Genomic DNA, 22,067 nt, shown 5'->3' on the forward strand with positions numbered 1-22,067 from the left:
GTAATCGACAATAAAAGTTGTTTACAAGTGATCTCGGCTAAGTAGTTCACTTTCTGTTAATTATTACTCACCACAACCTTATTACTCAAGATGAGAAACTAGTAGAAGTGGAGTTAATTTGACAGCAAAATGATTTATAACAGCAGAGGTGAAATGAATTTAAAATTTGTGTCCTATAGCAAGAAAAGCTTTCTGGAGAATGAGAGATAGTGGAACAAACATAGGGCGTCTTTTTCTAGAAGTATTTGTTTGGAGATAAGCCTTATGTAAAAATGAAATGTGGGCGATAAACTGTTCCGAATAAAAGTTTTTGATGTGTGATGCAGCGGAAGACTACTGAAGAATAGAGTGGTAGATCAGGTAACCAATGAAGAGGTGTTGAATCGAATTTTGGAGTAATGATTTTTATGGCATAATTTGATTAAAGGAAGAGATAATTTGGCTGGACTTATCTTGAGGCATCAAGGAATACTATGGGGAGTAAAAATTAATGGGGACCAAATTTTGAATAAGGTAAGTAGTTTCAAATAGGTGTAGGTTGCAGCAGTTATGTACATAAGGGGAGATTTGCATAGGAAACATGACATCAAAACAATCTTTTGATAGAATACACCTCTCCACCATGCAAGATACAGTGTAATTTGTCACTGCTCTGGCTGCAACCAATGTGTTTACAAAGTTCACAGATATTATCACCATGGTTACTGTTGACTTGTACAATGTTTAATGCTGTAAACATATTTGTTTCAGACCAGAGGGCCAACTCACCGTAGAAAAACGTGGGCAGGTGCTGCTTTAAGTATTCTACGCCCTTCTCTGCGATTGGAGCCTATCCCAGAATCTGCTGTTCCTAGCTTATCAGAACAAACAAGAAACACATCGACTGAAGGTTGTATGATACAAAGCAAAATGTTCCATTAAGTATATTTATTAATTTTTATGAGAAATAATGATCTTAACATTCTTGGTGGTTAAATCCAACTGGAAATACACAGATATAACACATAACATAGTTGGAAAATGTGACCTCTCTTTTTAGACAATGTCTTTTCTCAGAGTTAATTAACAACAGCAACCATGTATAGATGGAGGGCTAGATTGCCCCTTTGTTGCAGCGACCGATCATATGGGTTGGCTGGAGTGGATAAAAGTATAAGGAGTTGAGGGGGGGTGGGAGGTTGTGCTATCAAAAAACATGTTAGGACAGTTCCCATCTGCTTAAGAGAAGTTGGTGTGATTCAGTGGCTTTTAATTAGGATGATTGTGTCTACCCTAACGGTTGTGCAACAGCTACAACAAAGTTCACTGTACGGTATAACTACTTCCATAGGTGGCCCTGCCTCCAATGTTAGGTTATTCCTGTTACAAGACTGATTGTAGCTTAAGTGCATAGGACAGGTCTTGAACTCTGGTCCTCAATAGCCATGTTGCAAGGGATTGCAGATTAAGAAGGGAATCCAGTGTTCTGTAGGTTGGGTGGGCAATGGCATATCACTTTTGGTGAGATAGAAAGGATTTTCGGAAAGGTGTTCTTCATAAAAGAACTTGATGAAAGTAAGTGGGAAGTCCATGCAAATGATAAGATATTCCTATCTGGGATGTATTCGCTGATAAGGTGATGCTTCTTTAGGAGCTGCTTTGTGAGGATAGTTGGAAAATTAAAGATAAATGTGGATACATCACAGAATACTCTCTCATAGACTAGATTCGAAGTATGACCATCAAACTCTTTCTTGCTTAAGGGCAAATATTGACATTGTAGGGTGATACCTTGGGCTGCACAGGAAGGTGGTGGGGTCATAAAGTGGCTTCTTGGAGACAGATTTGCTTTTCACCAAACCATGGCTACTGATAGAAGCTTACCTCTTAATCCTTCAGAATCTATGTATTATAAGGTATCGCACCAAATACTTTTAAGTGAAAAACAAAAAACTATATTGGGACTAAATACATTTTTTAGGGCTTACTTAGTGACCAATTTTCCATACTTAAACAGATACTCTAACTAGTGCCATCGCAACAGTGTTCCATGTTTGCTTTTCCAATTTTTGTGTGCATTTACTAGGCATCTTCATGCTCTACTATCTGAAATAATACCAAATGGCTGCAGCAGACCATTTGGAATTGGTCTTCTGTATTTGACAAAATATAACAGAAAAGACGGTTTTAAATAATATAACTTAATTAATTCAAAATTGTCACAAAGGGATAGAATGGCAGATGATAGCTTTGTAAGCTTTTTATACAGAAGGGTTTAGACGTCAGTTTTACCTGTTGTATTATGTGTGTTTTTTGGAAATAACTTATTAGAGTGAACACCTTTTTCAGTTCAACCTACGAGTAGTGTGGCCACTTTTCTCGATTGTCACCATGTTGGCATTAATGATTCATAGATTCAAATGGAAATAAATTACAAGGATCCACATTTGTAGTCCAAAACACATTGCTGTTCAAACATTGATATTGTAAAAAAATATTACTCTCCACACAAGTGAAGTAACAAAAATGATATAAGTGCATCTCGGCAGGCAGCTACACTGTTCAGGGCAAAAAATACATTATCACCACTTCGCCCAGCAGGTCCACTTGACCACACCTACCCCTACTAGTTTTATTATTAATTGGTAACCTACCCTTTTACTCATTGTGTCATAATATAACAACCTTAATTTTATTGCATATTACTTGCTACAAACAAGTACCACATTTGAAGACAGCCATTTCTAGAATAAACATTCATGAACCTACGTTACTCCTGTTTGGCAATTATACCATAGCATAGCATCTGATCAGCGTTTGCTGCACGTGCCAGTGAGTTACCAACATTGGAAGACAAGGAATAAAACATTCCCCCTCTCACTTCTATCAACATTGCAGTGGCCACATGTCATAATACTTTGCCTCTGATGTAAGTGTCAAACTTACTTAGCTTACTTCTGATTTAACCAGTCTCAATTAAAATTAAGCACTTCCTATATTATTACTCTCTTCGTATTTTTGTCTGTTACTGAGCAAGAAAAATACTCTCCTAAGAAGCTCTTAACATTAGATGACTTTTTGGATTCAGTTGTTAATTGCACAATGCATATTATTATAAAACACAATCAAGAACCACAAGTCACACGAATGCTTGATTCAGGCCACAGTGTGACAGTTGCTGGATTGAAGTGTGGTGCCTTTTTGTGAAGGCTATTGTAAAACCTTCAACGTTATGCATGAGTGATTAGTTGTCACTGCAGATTCACTGTAAATATTTGGTTGGATTATGTTGAAGAGACTTTTTAGTGCGAAAGAGATGGCAGTTATTGAAGCTGAGATATTTGAGGGGCCAACAAAAAGTGAGAGAAGATGGCACACTAAGCTGATGAGGATCAGGAGAAAGACAGATGACATGGCTTTGGAAGATTGGTTGTAGCATTCCCCTATCTTGGTTCCAGATTATACATATGTTGCTGATGAACCTTGGGTGTCTAGGAAGTATTTTTCCTAGATGTCCCATAAATAGCCAGTGTATGAGTGTGCCGTACAAGTGCTCGTTAGAGTGGTCCTTATTTGTCAGCTTTCTAAACTATTAACTTCCACTCCCTTATATTGTTCCAATCAATAAAAATCTAATGTTCAAAATTTTAGCTCAGTTGGTCAACTATTGCTACCACTACCACTACTGCTGCTACTGTTACTAGTCCTACTGTTGGTGGTGCTACTGAAGAAAGTATTATTAGACAGATCTATTTTTGCCAACCCAGTATTAAGACTTTAATCCTAATATTGTAGTACGGGGTGTTACAAAAAGACACGGCCAAACTTTCAGGAAACATTCCTCACACACCAAGAAAGAAAATATGTTATGTGGACATGTGTCCGGAAACACTTAGTTTCCATGTTAGAGCTCATTTTATTAATTCTCTTCAAAACACATTAATCGTGGAATGGAAACACACAGCAACAGAACGTACCAGTGTGACTTCAAACACTTTGTTACAGGAAATGTTCAAAATCTCCTCCATTAGCGAGGATACAAGCATTCACCCTCCGTCGCATGGAATCGCTGATGCAGCCCTGGAGAATGGCGTATTATATCACAGCCGTCCACAATACGAGCACGAAGTGTCTCTACGTTTGGTACAGGGGTTGCGTAGACAGCAGCTTTCAAATTCCCCCATAAATGAAAGTCAAGAGGGTTGAGGTCAGGAGAGCGTGGAGGCCATGGAATTAGTCCGCCTCTACCAATCCATCGCTCACCGAATCTGTTGTTGAGAAGCGTACGAACACTTCGACTGAAATGTGCAGGAGCTTCATCGTGCATGAACCACATGTTTTGTCGTACTTGTAAAGGCACATGTTGTAGCATCACAGGTAGAGTATTCCGTATGAAATCATGATAATGTGCTCCATTGAGCATAGGTGGAAGAACATGGGGCCCAATCAAGACATCACCAACAATGCCTGCCCAAACGTTCACAGAAAATCTGTGTTGATGACGTGATTGCACAGTTGCATGCGGATTCTCGTCAGCCCACACATGTTGAATGTGAAAATTTACAATTTGATCATCAGAATAGAGGACGTACAGTACATACTGACGAAACTAAAATGAGCTCTAACATGGGAATTAAGCGTTTCGGGACACATGTCCACATAACATCTTTTCTTTATTATGTGTGTTGAATGTTTCCTAAAAGTTTTGCCGTACCTTTTTGTAAAACCCTGTATATAATAAATACCGTATTTATATTATGGTAAACATTAAAAGTGTAGGTATAGATGGCTGTAGTAATCAGGTGGCAGCTTTCTCTTATTGATTTGGAGAATGTTGTAGGCCAGTGGCTAATTCTTAAAACCAGACATACTACTGTGGTAGTGGCAGCGAGTTTTGTGGCCGTAGTTCGCTGTAATTATCTGCTGTGTTATTGTTTGTGTTTCCTATATATTTGATGCAAGGTGAGTGAGTAATGTGTCTTATTAAAATAAATATTGTGGGAGTTAATTGTTACAGTATTAGTAAAATGTAATATTCCAACCTTTGCAACTGTGTTTTTGTGAACTGTTTGGGTTATCTGATTTTCAATTCAGACATTTCTTAACAGAATGACATTCGTTTGGGGATAGTGGTCACTGGTCAGTTGCTTGTCAAAGAAAAATGGCCAAGTTTTGCAGTTTATTTATCTTTTTTTGCAAAATATAACACGAAAAAAAAATCATCTTGAGGAATACAGTGAACAAGATGAGCACAGTGATTATTATATTATTGTTTTGAAATCATTTGTATTGCTGATGAAAACTGACTATCCTGTCATGTTCACCAGAGACAAAAATGGCAAAGGCTTCATCACGGATGTTGGCTCCAGCCCCATAAATTATTGGAACCAAACTACCTTCAAACAAGCAAGTACTAAGTGTTTTCTTCTACAATGTACAAGTTGTAAATCTAGCAACGAGTCAAGATGCAATATATGCAGTTCAGGAAGTTCCTATTTTTGGTAATAAGCACAAATTCCTTCTAGAAGAACAGACCACTACTTTGAAAAGTTTCTCAGTCTGTATGACAAATTTGACGAGAACTTAAGGCAAAGAAAAAGGAGAGGTTTATGTAGAAAACATGGATGATCCCTTTCACATAGCTCACTCTGATGCTTTGGGGCAGATGAAAAATGAAAAAGATAAGAAATCTTTAACACTTCAGCATCAAAACGGATGGCTTGGCTTCGTCTCTGGCACTGATCATAAATTAAAACGCAAGGAAGGAAAAGCATAAAAACAAACTACAATACAATTTACCAGAAGAAAAAGAACGTATGAAGAAATGGAACTGAGAGTTCAGCATCAAGAAGGCACAGAAGTGACTGTAGTACAGTAATGACTGTGAAAATTCCTCCGATCATTCAGCAGCAGTTTTTTACTCCCCTTCTCTCTAAAGTTTTCGACAGTTACAAAATTAGTGATAGAAATGGGGTTCACATAGTAATAGCTGCTGCAGAAACTTTAGGACTCGAATATGAAAACCTGGTTACAACTCAAACTGCTTTTCAACATTTCAGAAAAGAAATTAAAGAAATGAGATATGCAGAAATTGAGCACAAATTTAACCTAAAAGATTGCCAAGAATTAGAGTTGCACAGGGACGGAGAAACGCTCCCAGTGCTCAGAGGTGTTGAAAAGATACCATATTTACTCAAATCTAAGCTACACTTCTTTCTGGTTTTTGTAATCCAAAAAACCGCCTGTGGCTTAGAATCGAGTGCAAAGTAAATAGAAGTTCTGAAAAATGTTGGTAGGTGCCACCACAACTAACATCTGCCGTCGAATATAAGTAATATATGTAGTGCTACACTAACATGCTTTGCAGGCACAAAGATAAATAGTGGCACCAAAACCTCTGCATCAGTAAATAAACTAAAAAAAAAGGAGAAGATTAGCTTTTTCTCCACCCCGAGTTTCGATCACAGCATTTACATACATTTTCCGACAAAGTAAATAGAAATTCCATATTGTTCATCTTCGAATGTAGTAGCCTTTCAAATATTCTTAGCAGCAAAAATAAATTATATCACACAAAAATACCAACAATGCATAAGGCTTTAGGATTGTTGCATGAGGTGATACGATGGGGCTTATTGAGATTTCACGTAGCATCACCTATTGCTTCGTGGAATTTTGAACCATAATAAGCACTTTTATAGTGCCAAAATCAAGAGGGGAGTTATTTCTTTTGCGGAACAAAGTTCTAATCATGGTGCAGGTCTGCGATACGGGATTGATCAGAGCTACATCTGGCGATGGTGACTGCAGAGAGACAAATTATTTGAATGTTAAAGTAGAAGAAAAGCATTTAGTGGGCCAAAGTGTGGCCGATAGCATGCACTAAAAGTCATTTTAAATGAATTTGTTAAGGAGCATCGTCAGAAATTCCTGCCTCTTAATGGTCAAATTTTAAAAATTAAGGCACATGAAATTGCTAGAGAGCAAAAAATGGAAAATTTTATGGCTAGTTGCAGCTGGATTGATCTGTTTGTGATGCGCTGAGATTTTTCACTTCAGAGGCGAACTTCAGTTGCACAGAGGCTGCCGAAAAATTATGAAGAAAAACTTGTGGAATTTCAGCGCTTCATAATTAGGCAGCACACAAAAAAGCAATACCTTCTTGGTCAGATAGGAAATGCTGACCAAACTCCCGTATATTTTGACATGACGACAAATTACACGCTTGATGTCAAAGGAAAGAAAGACATACATGTTCTTACATCAGTAACACCTGCAGTAAAACGAAAATTAGAGGAAATCAAAATGGACTTACCAGTAATTCCAGGTGGGACGACGTCAATTCTGCAACCACTTGACACCTGTTTGAATAAACCATTTAAGGAAAGCTTAAATGTATGTACACAGACGGGCTTTGGAAAGGTGACAGACAACTGACACCAACAGTAAAACGCGCAAGTTTGTCGCAATTGTGCCAATGGATTTATGATGCATGGAAGTGTGTTCCAAATCAGATTGTGCAACAACCATTTAAAAAATATTCGATATCTAATGCACTAAATGGTACAGAGGACAGTGCTCTGTATGAAGAAATGAACAACAAAGAATCGAGTGATAGTGATTCAGAACCATGACTGATATTTTTAAAATTTCATATAAGATGTGTTACAAACCTAATAAAATTTTGTTTTAAATTTCAGCGTTTAATTTCTAAGTTATTTTGATTCTTATTTTGTAAGTGTTGCTACTCTGCATTGCACAAGATCGAAAAGCATGGAGAGCTGCATCAAACCAGCCTATGGACTGAAGATAACAACACACACTCTATTTGAAGTCATCACTAAAAATCTACTATGAAAATCCAACTTGCAAGACTGTTTGGGATGTATGTCAATATGGCCAAATCCACGTTCTGAATTTTTTCCTACTTGTGACCTTAAATGGTTCATCATCATAATCATCATTTAAGACGGATTATGCCTTTCAGCGTTAAGTCTGGAGCATAGCCCCCTTATAAAATTCCTCCATGTTCCCCTATTCAGTGCTAACATTGGTGCCCCTTCTGATGTTAAACCTATTACTTCAAAATAATTCTTAACCGAATCCAGGTACCTTCTCCTTGGTCTGCCCCGACTCCTCCTACCCTCTACTGCTGAACCCATGAGACTCTTGGGTAACTTTGCTTCTCCCATGCGTGTAACATGACCCCACCATCTAAGCCTGTTCGCCCTGACTGCTACATCTATAGAGTTCATTCCCAGTTTTTCTTTGATTTCCTCATTGTGGACACCCTCCTGCCATTGTTCCCATCTACTAGTACCTGCAATCATCCTAGCTACTTTCATATCCGTAACCTCAACCTTGTTGATAAGGTAACCTGAATCCACCCAGCTTTTGCTCCCATACAACAAAGTTGGTCGAAAGATTGAATGGTGCACAGATAACTTAGTCTTGGTTCTGACTTCCTTCTTGCAGAAGAGAGTAGATCGCAGCTGAGTGCTCACTGCATTGGCTTTGCTACACCTTGCTTCCAGTTCTTTCACTATGTTGCCATCCTGTGAGAATATGCATCCTAAGTACTTGAAACTGTCCACCTGTTCTAACTTTGTTCCTCCTATTTGGCACTCAATCCGTTTATATTTCTTTCCCACTGACATTACTTTAGTTTTGGAAATGTCATGCCATAGTCCTTACATTTCTGATCTAGCTCTGAAATATTACTTTGCAAACTTTCAATCGAATCTGCCATCACAACTAAGTCATCCTCATATGCAAGACTGCTTATTTTGTGTTCACATATCTTAATCTCACCCAGCCAGTCTATTGTTTTCAACATATGATCCATAAATAATATGAACAACAGTGGAGACAGGTTGCAGCCTTGTCTTACCCCTGAAACTACTCTGAACCATGAACTCAATTTACCGTCAACTCTAACTGCTGCCTGACTATCCATGTAAAGACCTTTAATTGCTTGCAAAAGTGTGCCTCCTATTCCATAATCTCGTAGAACAGACGATAAGTTCCTCCTAGAAACCCGGTCATATGCCTTTTCTAGATCTATAGAGCATAGATACAATTCCCTGTTCCACTCATAACACTTCTCCGTTATTTGCTGTAAGCTAAAGATCTGGCCCTGACAACCTCTAAGAGGCCTAAACCCACACTGATTTTCATCCAATTTGTCCTCAACTAATACTCGTACTTTCCTTTCAACAATACCTGAGAAGATTTTACCCACAACGCTGACTAAAGAAATACCTCTGTAGTTGTTACAATCTTTTCTGTTTCCATGTTTAAAGATTGGTGTGATTACTGCTTTTGTACAGTCTGATGGAACCTGTCCCGACTCCCAGGCCATTTCAATTATCTTGTGTAGCCATTAAAGACATGCCATTCCACTGTATTTGATGAGTTCTGACTTAATTTCATCCACCCCAGCTGCTTTATTGCACTGCAATCTATTGATCATTTTCTCCACTTCCTCAAATGTGATCCTCCTATTTCCATCATCATTCCTATCCCATTCTACCTCGAAATCTGAAACATTACTGATCGTATTTTCACCTACATTGAGCAACTCTTCAAAATATTCCCGCCATCTGCCCAAGGCATCCACAGGATTCACCAGCAGTTTTCCTGACCTGTCCAAAATACTTGTCATTTCCTTTTTACCTCCCTTTCGAAGACTGCTAATTACACTCCAGAATGGTTCACCAGCAGCTTGACCCATAGTCTCCAACCTGTTTCCAAGGTCTTCCCAAGATTTCTTCTTGGATGCTGCAATTATCTGTTTGGCTTTGTTTCTTTCTTCAACATAACTTTCTCTGTCTACCGGAGTTCTAGTATGTAGCCATTTGTGATACGTCTTCTTTTTCCTTTTACAGGCTCCCTTGACTGTGTCATCCCACCATGCTGTTTGCTTCATCCTACTTTTACACACTACTGTTCCAAGGCATTCTTTAGCCACTTCTAGTACTGTGTCCCTGTACCTTGTCCATTCCTTTTCCAATGACTGTAATTGACTACATTCAACTAACTGGTACCTTTCTGAAATCTCAGTCATGTACTTTTGCCTGATTTCCTTATCCTGAAGTTTCTCCACTCTTATCCTCCTACATATGGACCTCATCTCATGCACTTTCGGTCTCACAATCCCAGTTTCACTACAGATTAAATAATGATCAGTGTCGTCAAAGAATCCCCTGAATACATGTGTGTCCCTCACAGCCTTCCTGAATTCCTGATCTGTTATTATATAGTCAATGACAGATCTGGTTCCCCTGCCTTCCCAAGTATACCAGTGAATGTTCTTCTGTTTAAAAAAGGAGTTTGTGATTACTAAGCCCATACTGGCACAGAAATCCAGGAGTTGTTTCCCTTTCCTGTTGGCCTCCGTTGTTGTTGTTGTTGTTGTTCTTGTTCAGGTGGGCTTCAGTCCTGAAACTGGTTTGATGCAGCTCTCCATGCTACTCTATCCTGTGCAAGCTTCGTCATCTCTCAGTACCTACTGCAACCTACATCCTTCTGAATCTGCTTAGTGTAGTCATCCCTTGGTCTCCCTCCACGATTTTTACCCTCCACGCTGCCCTCCAATACTTAATTGGTGATCCCTTGATGCCTCATAACATGTCCTACCAACCGATCCCTTCTTCTGGTCAAGTTGTGCCACAAACTTCTCTTCTCCCCAATCCTATTCAATACTTCCTCATCAGTTATGTGATCTACCCATCTAATTTACAGCATTCTTCTGTAGCACCACATTCCGAAAGCTTGTATTCTCTTCTTGTCCAAACTATTTATCGTCCACATTTCACTTCCATACATGGCTACACTCCATACAAATACTTTCAGAAATGACTTCCTGACACTTAAATCTATACTCGATGTTAACAAACTTCTCTTCTTAAGAAACGCTTTCCTTGCCATTGTCATTGTACATTTTATATCCTCTCTACTTCGACCATCATCAGTTATTTTGCTCCCCAAATAACAAAACTCCTTTACTACTTTAAGTGTCTCATTTCCTAATCTAATTCCGTCAGCATCACCCGACTTAATTCAACTACACTCCATTATCGTCATTTTGCTTTTGTTGATGGTCATATTATATCCTCTTTTCAAGACACTGTCCATTCCATTCAACTGCTCTTCCAAGTCCTTTGCCGTCTCTGACAGAATTACAGTGTCATCGGCGAACCTCAAAGTTTTTACTTCTTCTCCATGAATTTTAATACCTACTCCGAATTTTTCTTTTGTTTCCTTCACTGCTTGCTCAATATACCGATAGAATAACATCAGGGATAGATTACAGCCCTGTCTCACTCCCTTCCCCACCACGGCTTCCCTTTCATGTCCCTCGACTCTCATAACTGCCATCTGGTTTCTGTACAAATTGTAAATAGCCTTTCGCTCCCTGTATTTTACCCCTGCCACCTTCAGAATTTGAAAGAGAGTATTCCAGTCAACATTGTCAAAAGCTTTCTCTAAGTCTACAAATGCTACAAACGTAGGTTTGCCCTTCCTTAATCTAGCTTCTAAGATAAGTTGTAGAGTCAGTATTGCCTCACGTGTTCCAACATTTCTACGTAATCCAAACTGATCTTCCCCGAGGTCAGCTTCTACTAGTTTTTCCACTCGTCTGTAAAGAACTTGCGTTAGTATTTTGCAGCTGTGACTTATTAAACTGATAGTTCGGTAATTTTCACATCTGTCAACACCTGCTTTCTTTGGGATTGGAATTATTATATTCTTCTTGAAGTCTGAGGGTATTTCGCCCGTCTCGTACATCTTGCTCACCAGATGGTAGAGTTTTGTCAGGACTGGCACTCCTAAGGCCGTCAGTAGTTCCAATGGAATGTTGTCTACTCTAGGGGCCTTGTTTCGACTCAGGTCTTTCAGTGCTCTGTCAAACTCTTCACGCAGTATTGTATCTCCCATTTCATCTTCATCCACATCCTCTTCCATTTCCATAATATTGTCCTCAAGTACATCGCCCTTGTATGGACCCTCTATATACTCCTTCCACCTTTCCGCTTTCCCTTCTTTGCTTTGAACTGGGTTTCCATCTGAGTTCTTGATGTTCTTACAAGTGGTTCTCTTATCTCCAAAGGTCTCTTTAATTTTCCTGTTGGCGGTATCTATCTTACCCCTAGTGAGATAAGCCTCTACATCCTTACATTTGTCCTCTAGCCATCCCTGCTTAGCCATTTTGCACTTCCCGTCGATGTCATTTTTGAGACGTTTGTATTCCTTTTTGCCTGCTTCATTTACTGCATTTTTATATTTTCTCCTTTCATCAATTAAATTCAATATTTCTTCTTTTACCCAAGGATTTCTACTAGCCCTCACCTGTTTACCTACTTGATCCTCTGCTGCCTTCACTACTTCATCCCTCAAAGCTACCCATACTACCTCTACTGTATTTCTTTCCCCCATTCCTGTCAATTGCTCCCTTATGCTCTCCTTGAAACTTCGTACAACCTCTGGTTCTTTTAGTTTATCCAGGTCCCATCTCCTTAAATTCCCACCTTTTTGCAGTTTCTTCAGTTTTAATTTACAGGTCATAACCAACAGGTTGTGGTCAGAGTCCACATCTGCCCCTGGAAATGTCTTACAATTTAAAACCTGGTTCCTAAATCTCTGTCGTACAATTATATAATCTATCTGAAATCTGTCAGTATCTCCAGGTTTCTTCCATGTATACAGCCTTCTTTTATGATTCTTGAACCAAGTGTTAGCTATGACTAAGTTGTGCTCTGTGCAAAATTCTACCAGGCGGCTTCCTCTTTCATTTCTTTGCCCCAGTCCATATTCACCTACTATGTTTCCTTCTCTCCCTTTTCATACTACCGAATTCCAGTCACCCATGACTATTAAATTTTCGTCACCCTTCACTATCTGAATAATTTCTTTTATTTGATCATACATTTCTTCAATTTCTTCGTCATCTGCAGAGCTAGTTGGCATATAAACTTGTACTACTGTAGTAGGTGTGGGCTTGGTATCTATCTTGGCCACAATAATGCGTTCACTATGTTGTTTGTAGTAGCTTACCCGCATTCCTATTTTCCTATTCATTATTAAACCTACTCCTGCATTACCCCTATTTGATTTTGTGTTTATAACCCTGTAGTCACCTGACCTGAAGCCTTGTTCCTCCTTCCACCGAACTTCACTAATTCCCACTATATCTAACTTTAACCTATCCATTTCCCTTTTTATATTTTCTAACCTACCTGCCCAATTAAGGGATCTTACATTCCACACTCCGTCCCGTAGAACTCCAGTTTTCTTTCTCCTGATAACGACACCCTCTTGAGTAGTCCCCGCCCAGAGATCCGAATGGAAGACTATTTTACCTCCGGAATATTTTACCCAAGAGTATGCCATCATCATTTAATCATACAGTAAAGCTGCATGCCCTCGGGAAAAATTACGGAGTTGTTTCCTGTTTCTGTTGGCCTCCATATCCTCTCCAAATTTACCCATAACCTTTTCATACCCTTCTGTTCGATTTCCAATCCTGGCATTAAAATCCCCCATGAGCAGAACACTGTCCTTGTCCTTTACTCTAACAACTACATCACTGAGTGCCTCATAAAAACTATCCATCTTATCTTGATCTGTCCCTTCACAATGCGAATATACTGACACAATCCTAATTTTCTTGCTAGACACTGTCAAATCTATCCACATCAGTCGTTCGTTTACATACCTTATTGCAACTACACTGGGTTCCATTTCTTTCCTGATGTAAAGCCCTACACCCCATTGTGCTATTCATGCTTTGACTCCTGACAGGTAGACCTTGTATTCTCCCATTTCCTCTTATTTCTCACCCCGTACCCGAATGTCACTAACAGCTAAAACGTCCAGCCCCATCTTACTTGCAGCCTCTGCCAACTCTACCTTCTTTCCTGAGTAGCCCCCATTGATATTAATAGCTCCCCATCTCATTACCATTTGTTTGCCAAGTGGTATCTTAGGAGTCCCTGGTTTGTCAGTTAGAGGTGGGACTCCGTCAGTTCCAAAGGTCCGAGGCATTTTGCTCTGATTGTTGCCAGCATCATATTTTAAGTACCAGGGAAGCAGGTTGCTAGACTTACTTGCCCCGAGTCCCATTGCTTTTTACCCCTAACGGTTGAGGGACTAACCGGTGGATTTGGTAGTCTTTGCCGTATGAGCACAAAGGTGACCACGACTCAGAATATGTCAGAGATGCCCAGCCTTCTTCCAAAGTAACTGGTATCCCGACTGTCAGGACCACTTACTTGGCCACTCATACGTTGCCCGTGGTTCATGAACTAGGACATGACTACAGGAACCCACACCATGAACCACCAAGAGATGGCTGCTAATAGGAACTTCTATGAATTGAATTGCCAATCACATGCATTATTCTCTTCTACATCTACATCTACATCCATACTCCGCAAGCCACCTGACGGTGTGTGGCGGAGGGTACCCTGAGTACCTCTATAGGTTTTCCCTTCTATTCCAGTCTCGTATTGTACGTGGAAAGAAGGATTGTTGGTATGCTTCGGTATGGGCTCTAATCTCTCTGATTTTATCCTCATGGTCTCTTCGTGAGATATACGTAGGAGGGAAGAATATACTGCTTGACTCTTCGGTGAAGGTATGTTCTCGAAACTTTAACAAAAGCCCGTGCCGAGCTACTGAGCCTCTCTCCTGCAGAGTCTTCCACTGGAGTTTATCTGTCATCTCCGTAACGCTTTCACGATTACTAAATGATCCTGTAACGAAGCGCGATACTCTCCGTTGGATTCTCTCTCTCTGTTCTATCAACCCTATCTGGTGCGGATCCCACACTGCTGAGCAGTACTCAAGCAGTGGGCGAACAAGCGTACTGTAACCTACTTCCTTAGTTGTCGGATTGCATTTCCTTAGGATTCTTCCAATGAATCTCAGTCTGGCATCTGCTTTACCGACAATCAACTTCATTTGATCATTCCATTTTTAATCACTCCTAATGCGTACTCCCAGATAATTTATGGAATTAACTGCTTCCAGTTGCTGACCTGCTATTTTGTAGCTAAATGATAAGGGACCTATCTTTCTATGTATTCGCATCACATTACACTTGTCTACATTGAGATTCAATTGCCATTCCGTGCACCATGCGTCAATTCGCTGCAGATCCTCCTGCATTTCAGTACAATTTTCCATTGTTGCAACCTCACGATACACCACAGCATCATCTGCAAAAAGCCTCAGTGAACTTCCGATGTCATCCACCAGGTCATTTATGTATATTGTGAATAGCAACGGTCCTATGACACTCCCCTGCGGCACACCTGCAATCACTCTTACTTCGGAAGACTTCTCTCCATTGAGAATGACATGCTGCGTTCTGTTATCTAGGAACTCCTCAATCCTATCACACAATTGGTGTGATAGTCCATATCCTCTTACTTTGTTCATTAAACGACTGTGGGGAACTGTATCGAACGCCTTGCGGAAGTCAAGGAACACTGCATCCACCTGTGAACCTGTGTCTATGGCCCTTTGAGTCTCGTGGACGAATAGCGCGAGCTGGGTTTCACAAGACCGTCTTTTTCGAAACCCATGCTGATTCCTACAGAGTAGATTTCTAGTCTCCAGAAAAGACATTATACTCGAACATAATACGTGTTCCAAAATTCTACAACTGATGGACGTTAGAGATATAGATCTATAGTTCTGCACATCTGTTCGACGTCCCTTCTTGAAAACGGGGATGACCTGTGTCCTTTTCCAATCCTTTGGAACGCTTCGCTCTTCTAGAGACCTACGGTACACCGCTGCAAGAAGGGGGGCAAGTTCCTTCGCGCACACTGTGTAAAATCGAACTGGCATCCCATCAGGACCAGCGGCCTTTCCTCTTTTGAGCGATTTTAATTGTTTCTCTATCCCTCTATCGTCTATTTCGATATCTACCATTTTGTCAACTGTGTGACAATCTAGAGAAGGAAGCACAGTGCAGTCTTCCTCTGTGAAACAGCTTTGGAAGAAGACATTTAGTATTTTGGCCTTTAGTCTGTCATCCTCTGTTTCAGTACCATTTTGGTCACAGAGTGTCTGGACATTTTGTTTTGATCCACCTACCGCTTTGACATAAGACCAAAATTTCTTAGGATTTTCTGCCAAGTCAGTACATAGAACTTTACTTTCGAATTCATTGAAAGCCTCTCGCATAGCCCTCCTCACACTGCATTTCGCTTCGCGTAATTTTTGTTTGTCTGCAAGGCTTTGGCTATGTTTATGTTTGCTGTGAAGTTCCCTTTGCTTCCGCAGCAGTTTTCTAACTCTGTTGTTGTACCACGGTGGCTCTTTCCCATCTCTTACGATCTTGCTTGGCACATACTCATCTAACGCATATTGTACCATGGTTTTGAACTTTGTCCACTGATCAACACTATCTGTACTTGAGACAAAACTTTTGTGTTGAGCCGTCAGGTACTCTGTAATCTACTTTTTGTCACTTTTGCTAAACAGAAAAATCTTCCTACTTTTTTAATATTTCTATTTACGGCTGAAATCATTGTTGCAGTAACAGCTTTATGATTGCTGATTCCCTGTTCTGCATTAACTGTTTCAAATAGTTCGGGTCTGTTTGTCACCAGAAGGTCTAATATATTATCGCCACGAGTCGGTTTTCTGTTTACCTGCTCAAGGTAGTTTTCAGATAAAGCACTTGAAAATATTTCACTGGATTCTTTGTCCCTGCCACCCGTTATGAACGTTTGAGTCTCCCAGTCTATATCCGGCAAATTAAAATCTCCACCCAGAACTATAACATGGTGGGGAAATCTACTCGAAATATTTTCCAAATTATTCTTCAGGTGCTGAGCCACAACAGCTGCTGAGCCCGGGGGCCTATAGAGACATCCAATTACCATGTCTGAGCCTGCTTTAACCGTGACGTTCACCCAAACTATTTCACAATTCGAATCTCCGCCAATTTCCTTCGATACTATTGCACTTCTTATTGTTATAAACATGCCTTTCCCTTCACTGCCCAGCCTGTCTTTGTGGTATACATTCCAATCTGAGTTTAGGATTTCATTACTGTTTACATGTGGTTTCAGCCAACTTTCTGTCTATGGGCGTTGTGAGCGTTTATTAATGAGAGCAGTTCTGGGACCTTTCTATAGACACTCCTGCAGTTTACTATTAGCACATTAATATTGTTATTCCCTGTTGCATTTTGCCTACTCCTGCCTTGCCGCATCCCAGGAGGCGTCTTGTCGGGCCTAGGGAGGGAATTCTCTAACCTAAAAAAACCCCATGTGCACTCCACACGTACTCCGCTACCCTCGTAGCCGCTTCCGGCGTGTAGTGCATGCCTGACCTATTCAGGGGGACCCTACATTTCTCCACCCGATAGCGGAGGTCGAGAAATTTGCATCCCAGCTCTCCGCAGAATCGTCTGAGCCTCTGGTTTAAGCCTTCCACTCGGCTCCAAACCAGAGGACCGTGATCGGTTCTGGGAACGATACTACAAATAGTTAGCTCTGATTCCACCCCGCGAGCGAGGCTTTCCGCCTTCACCAACTCCGCCAACCGCCTGTACGAACTGAGGGTGACCTCTGAATCCAGACGGCAGGAGTCATTGGTGCCGACATGAGCAACAATTTGCAGTCGGGTGCACCCAGTGCTCTCTGTCGCCGCCGGTAGGGCCTCCTCCACATCTTGGATGAGACCCCCCGGCAAGCAGACAGAGTGAACACTGGCCTTCTTCCCCGACCTTTCTGCTATTTCCCTAAGGGGCTCTATCACCCGCCTAACGTTGGAGCTCCCAATAACTAATAAACCCCTCCCCCTGTGTGCCTGCTCGGACCTTGCTGAAGGAGCAGCCACATGTCGACTCACAGGCAGAGCGGGCGATGCCACACGGCCAGCCTCCACATTGACCCTCCGCCTCGTGCGCCGCAAACGCCGCCGAACCCGCCACTCCCCTTGGGGAGAGGGTGGCCCAACCGCACCATAAGAATAATACGAATGTAAGCATTATGCCATGTCTTCTTTTGTGTTTGCTGCTATCTCGTTTAAATCCTGTCTGCCTAATAAACTACGAAACTTGAGTGAGACAACAGCAAATGCAGAAGAATACACAATTCGTATCATGTCATGTTTATATTCATATTATTCTTATGCTGAACAGTGATACTGTCCAAAATGAAGAACAGCAATTGACTAGATTTATAAACCTAAGATGACACTAATTTCTGTGAAGAATGTAATGTATTAAAGAGGGGTTTGCAAAGATTTTCAAATGGAGAAAAATTTTCACTAAGCTCTTGTTCAGAACATGCACACAAAAGCAAGCCATATCGCAAGCGGCGACAGGTCGTAAACACTCATTATCAGAATTCAGCAATGCATGACACATTACATTACTCTAAGCTGAAAATGCATTATTGTAAACACCTATAACAAATAGAACGGCCCTTATCAAAGCAATCGACCAATTTTGTTTAAATTTGGAGGTGTGGTCTAAAACCTTTCTCTCCCCTTGAATTTAGAGTCTCTAATTTCAGGTGTGGCTTAGATTAGAGTAAGTACGGTAGACTGGCAGTATTACTGACCTGACAAGGCAAGGAACAACTGCAGGGGGTCCCTGAAATCCCAACATATTGTGCAGACGATCTAGCGTGGCTGTTTACCAGTCAGTGGAGAAGTGGAGTATAGCTGTCACGTTTCAAGCACTTTGCTGTGATGTGACAGCAAGCAAAACGTGGAGTAAATGGAAGTTACACAAATCTAGAAACATAGTTCAGTCACAACCTACTGTATCTCCCTTGCTGTCACAGATTTGAAATTGTTGTTGTGGACTTGTTTTGACTAACTGAAGTTTTGTCCTGGATGTGGTATTTTAGAAGAAATGCAGAGTAACTTGGTCCAAAAACAGTAGACTTAAGACTTTGAATGAGGAACGGTAGTTGGATCTAGATCCAAGGAACATTCCATTTCAGAAATTAAGAAATTCAATATCCCGTGATCCACAGCGTCAATAGTATGCCGAGAACACCAAATATCAGGCAGAACCTGTTACTATGGACAACACAGTGGCCAACAGCCTTCACTTAACAATAGAGAGCAGCGGTGTCTCCATAGACTTGCAATGCTGCATGAAATAACTGCAGAAATCAATGTGATGTGTACAATGAACTTACCCTGTAAGGCAGTGTGGCAACATTTGGCATTAACAGGCTATGCCAACAGACGACTGACACAAGAGACTTTGCTAACAGCACTATATTGCCTGCAGCGTCTCTCCTGGGCTCATGACCATGTTGGTTGGTCCCTAGATGACTAGAAAATTTTGGTCTGATCAGATGAGTCCCAATTTCAGCTGGTAACAGCTGATGGTAGGGATTGTGTGTGGCGCAGACCCCCGCAAAGCCATGGACTGAAGTTGTCAACAAGGCAATGAGCAAGCTGATGGTAGCTCCACAATGGTGCAGGCTTTGCTGACATGGAATCAACTTGGTCCTCTAGTCTGATTGACCCAATCATTGGCTGGAAATGTTTGTTTGGTTTCCTGGAGATGATTTGCAGCCATTCATAGACTTCATGTTCCCAAAAAGCAAAGGAATTTTTATGGTTAACAGTGTGCCATGTCACCAGGCCACAATTGTTTGTAATTGGTGTGAAGAAATTCTGGACAGTCAGAGTGAATGATTTGGCCACGCAGATCGTCTGAAGTGAATCCCATCAAACATTTATGGGAGTTATTTGATAGGTCAGTTCAGGCACAAAATTCAGCACTGCCAACATTTTCGCAATTATGGACGGCTACAGAGACAGCATGGCTCAGTATTTCTGCAGGGGACTTAACAATGGCTTGTTGACTTTATGCCATGTTGAGTTGCTGCACTGCATGGGGCAAATGTGATCCAACCCACTAACTTTTGTCACCTCAGTGTAATTTTTTTTATTTTATTTTTTTATGCGTGTATACCCAAGCCTGGTTTTCAAATTATGCCTCCTTACTATGGTTTCCCATTCATAAGTCAACTGATAAAATATCAAGATTTTTGTCCAGTAATTAAAACAGCAATTGAAAACAGTTATCAAGTCACCTCTAGTACTTAGCTCCAGAAACTGTGGCTGTTGTTTTGTATGATGACAATATTCGAACAAAGGTCAAGGCAATATAGCACAAGCTATCTTGGAATTAGGAAAGGCTGAAAAATAGGAAGAGGAAAAAAATTAAGTGAGAAGGTACTTCGTATACAAAAATGATTTTTCTTCTTTTATGTATTCTGAATTTTCATCTACTGTAACAACTGTTATGAATAGTTTTTTTTTTTTTTTTTTAATGGGGTTTTCTCCTTTTATCCACAAAGAGCCTTAGAGATGGAAAGATGACCCCTAGTACAAAAGTGCAGTTCAAAAACTTGAGGAGACGATTATGAATGATATTGCAGGAAGAGGTATCAAACTCATTAAAAACTAAATATAGTTCGTTGTTGTTACAATCAAATAATCTTTGATTCTACAGAAGTGAATGTTGTAAAATGATTTTTTTAAATGAAAATGTTTCTCAATTTAAAAATGTGTGCATTAGCAAACACAAACTTAATGTTTCTTAAATTTTTTGTTTTGGTTTTTTCATTCCTTGAATTAACTTTTCAGTTGTTGTTGTTGTTGTTGTTGTTGTTGTTGTGGTCTTCAGTAAAGAGAGTGGTTTGATGCAGCTCTCCATGCTACTCTATCCTGTGCAAGCTTCATCTCCCAGTACCTACTGCTACTTACATCCTTCTGAATCTGCTTAGTGTATTCGTCTCTTGGTCCCGCTACAATTTTTACACTCCACGCTGCTCTCCAGTACTAATTTGGTAGTCCCTCGATGCCTCAGAACATGTCCTACCAACTGATCCCTTCTTCTGGTCAATTTGTGCCACAAACTTCTCTTCTCCCCAATCCTATTCAATACTTCCTCATTAGTTATATGATCTACCCAGCTAATCTTCAGCAGTCTTCTGTAGCACCACATTTTGAAACCTTCTATTCCCTTTTGTCCAAATTATTTATTGTCCATGTTTCACTTTCATACAAGGCTACACTCCTTACAAATACTTTCAGAAATGACTTCCTGACACTTAAATCTATACTTGATGTGAACAAATTTCTCTTCTTCAGAAACACTTTCCTTGCCATTACCAGGACTTGTAACAATTCAAAATGATTTTAAACAACTGCTGGGTTTCCTTGAATGTGTCACATACGTTACTCTCTTGGAAGACAAGGACACAGTTTACATAAGAAAGAATACCGTGCATTTTAACAGAAATAATGTCGTGGATGCCATGTTGTGATTTAGATGCATTTGGGAATGGCCTAGAATTTGTTAGATTGAGGTGACTTTTTTCACAGAACCCCCTTTTGTCCCCATTGGAACAAAAGTGGGGAAGGCGAAGTACTAAATTTCAAAGACATTACAGATAGCTAACTGCCACCCTAGTGCCCATGGGCATGTCACAGATTTATTCATGCTGGAGTAGATGATTTCCATGGGAGCACAGAAACTAACGCCAATGGAGTGTCTAGGGTGATTAGATTTAAGGTATTATAAAATACGTAGAAAGTGGTTGTGCCCACTGTGCTACACTTCAGTGGCTGCTTCACAAATTTACACTGTGTGGATCACCCTTCCAAAACAATGTATCATCTTCACTGAATAATGATTTGGTGGACAGGGTGAGCAGCAATCTGCAGTAGTTTGCCGATGATGCTGTGGTGTAAGGTAAGGCGTGGAAGTTGAGTGACTGTAGGAAGATACAAAATGTCTCGGACAAAATTTCCAGTTGGTGTGATGACTGGGAGCTAGCCCTAAATGTGGAAAATGTAAGCTAATCAGTTTGAGTAGGAAGATCAAACCTGTAACGTTGAGATACAGTATTACAGTCAAGTCGTTTAAATATCTGTGCATTATGTTGCAAAGCAATACGAGATGGAGCAAGCATGTGATAATTGTGGTAGGGAAGACTTGTGGTCAACTTTGATTTATTGGGAGAAGTTTGGGAAAGAGTGGCTTATTTGTAAAAGAGACTGCATACAGAACACAAGTGCGACCTATT

The 22,067-nt window shown here is 40.4% G+C and overlaps 1 protein-coding gene across 2 annotated transcripts in view; it reads left to right on the plus strand.

The window, feature by feature from the left end:
* The window catches only part of LOC126272754 (uncharacterized), a 270,151-nt gene that overhangs the window by 123,765 nt on the left and 124,319 nt on the right, over positions 1 to 22,067 (plus strand). For both annotated transcript variants that reach the window (XM_049975859.1, XM_049975860.1), the window contains one exon: positions 751 to 889. In XM_049975859.1, coding sequence (XP_049831816.1) covers positions 751 to 889 — 139 coding nt within the window. The remainder of the gene's footprint in view (positions 1 to 750; positions 890 to 22,067) is intronic.

The sequence above is a fragment of the Schistocerca gregaria genome, chromosome 5 (assembly GCF_023897955.1).
Source record: "Schistocerca gregaria isolate iqSchGreg1 chromosome 5, iqSchGreg1.2, whole genome shotgun sequence".
In the NCBI taxonomy this organism is placed as follows: Eukaryota; Metazoa; Arthropoda; class Insecta; order Orthoptera; family Acrididae; genus Schistocerca; species Schistocerca gregaria.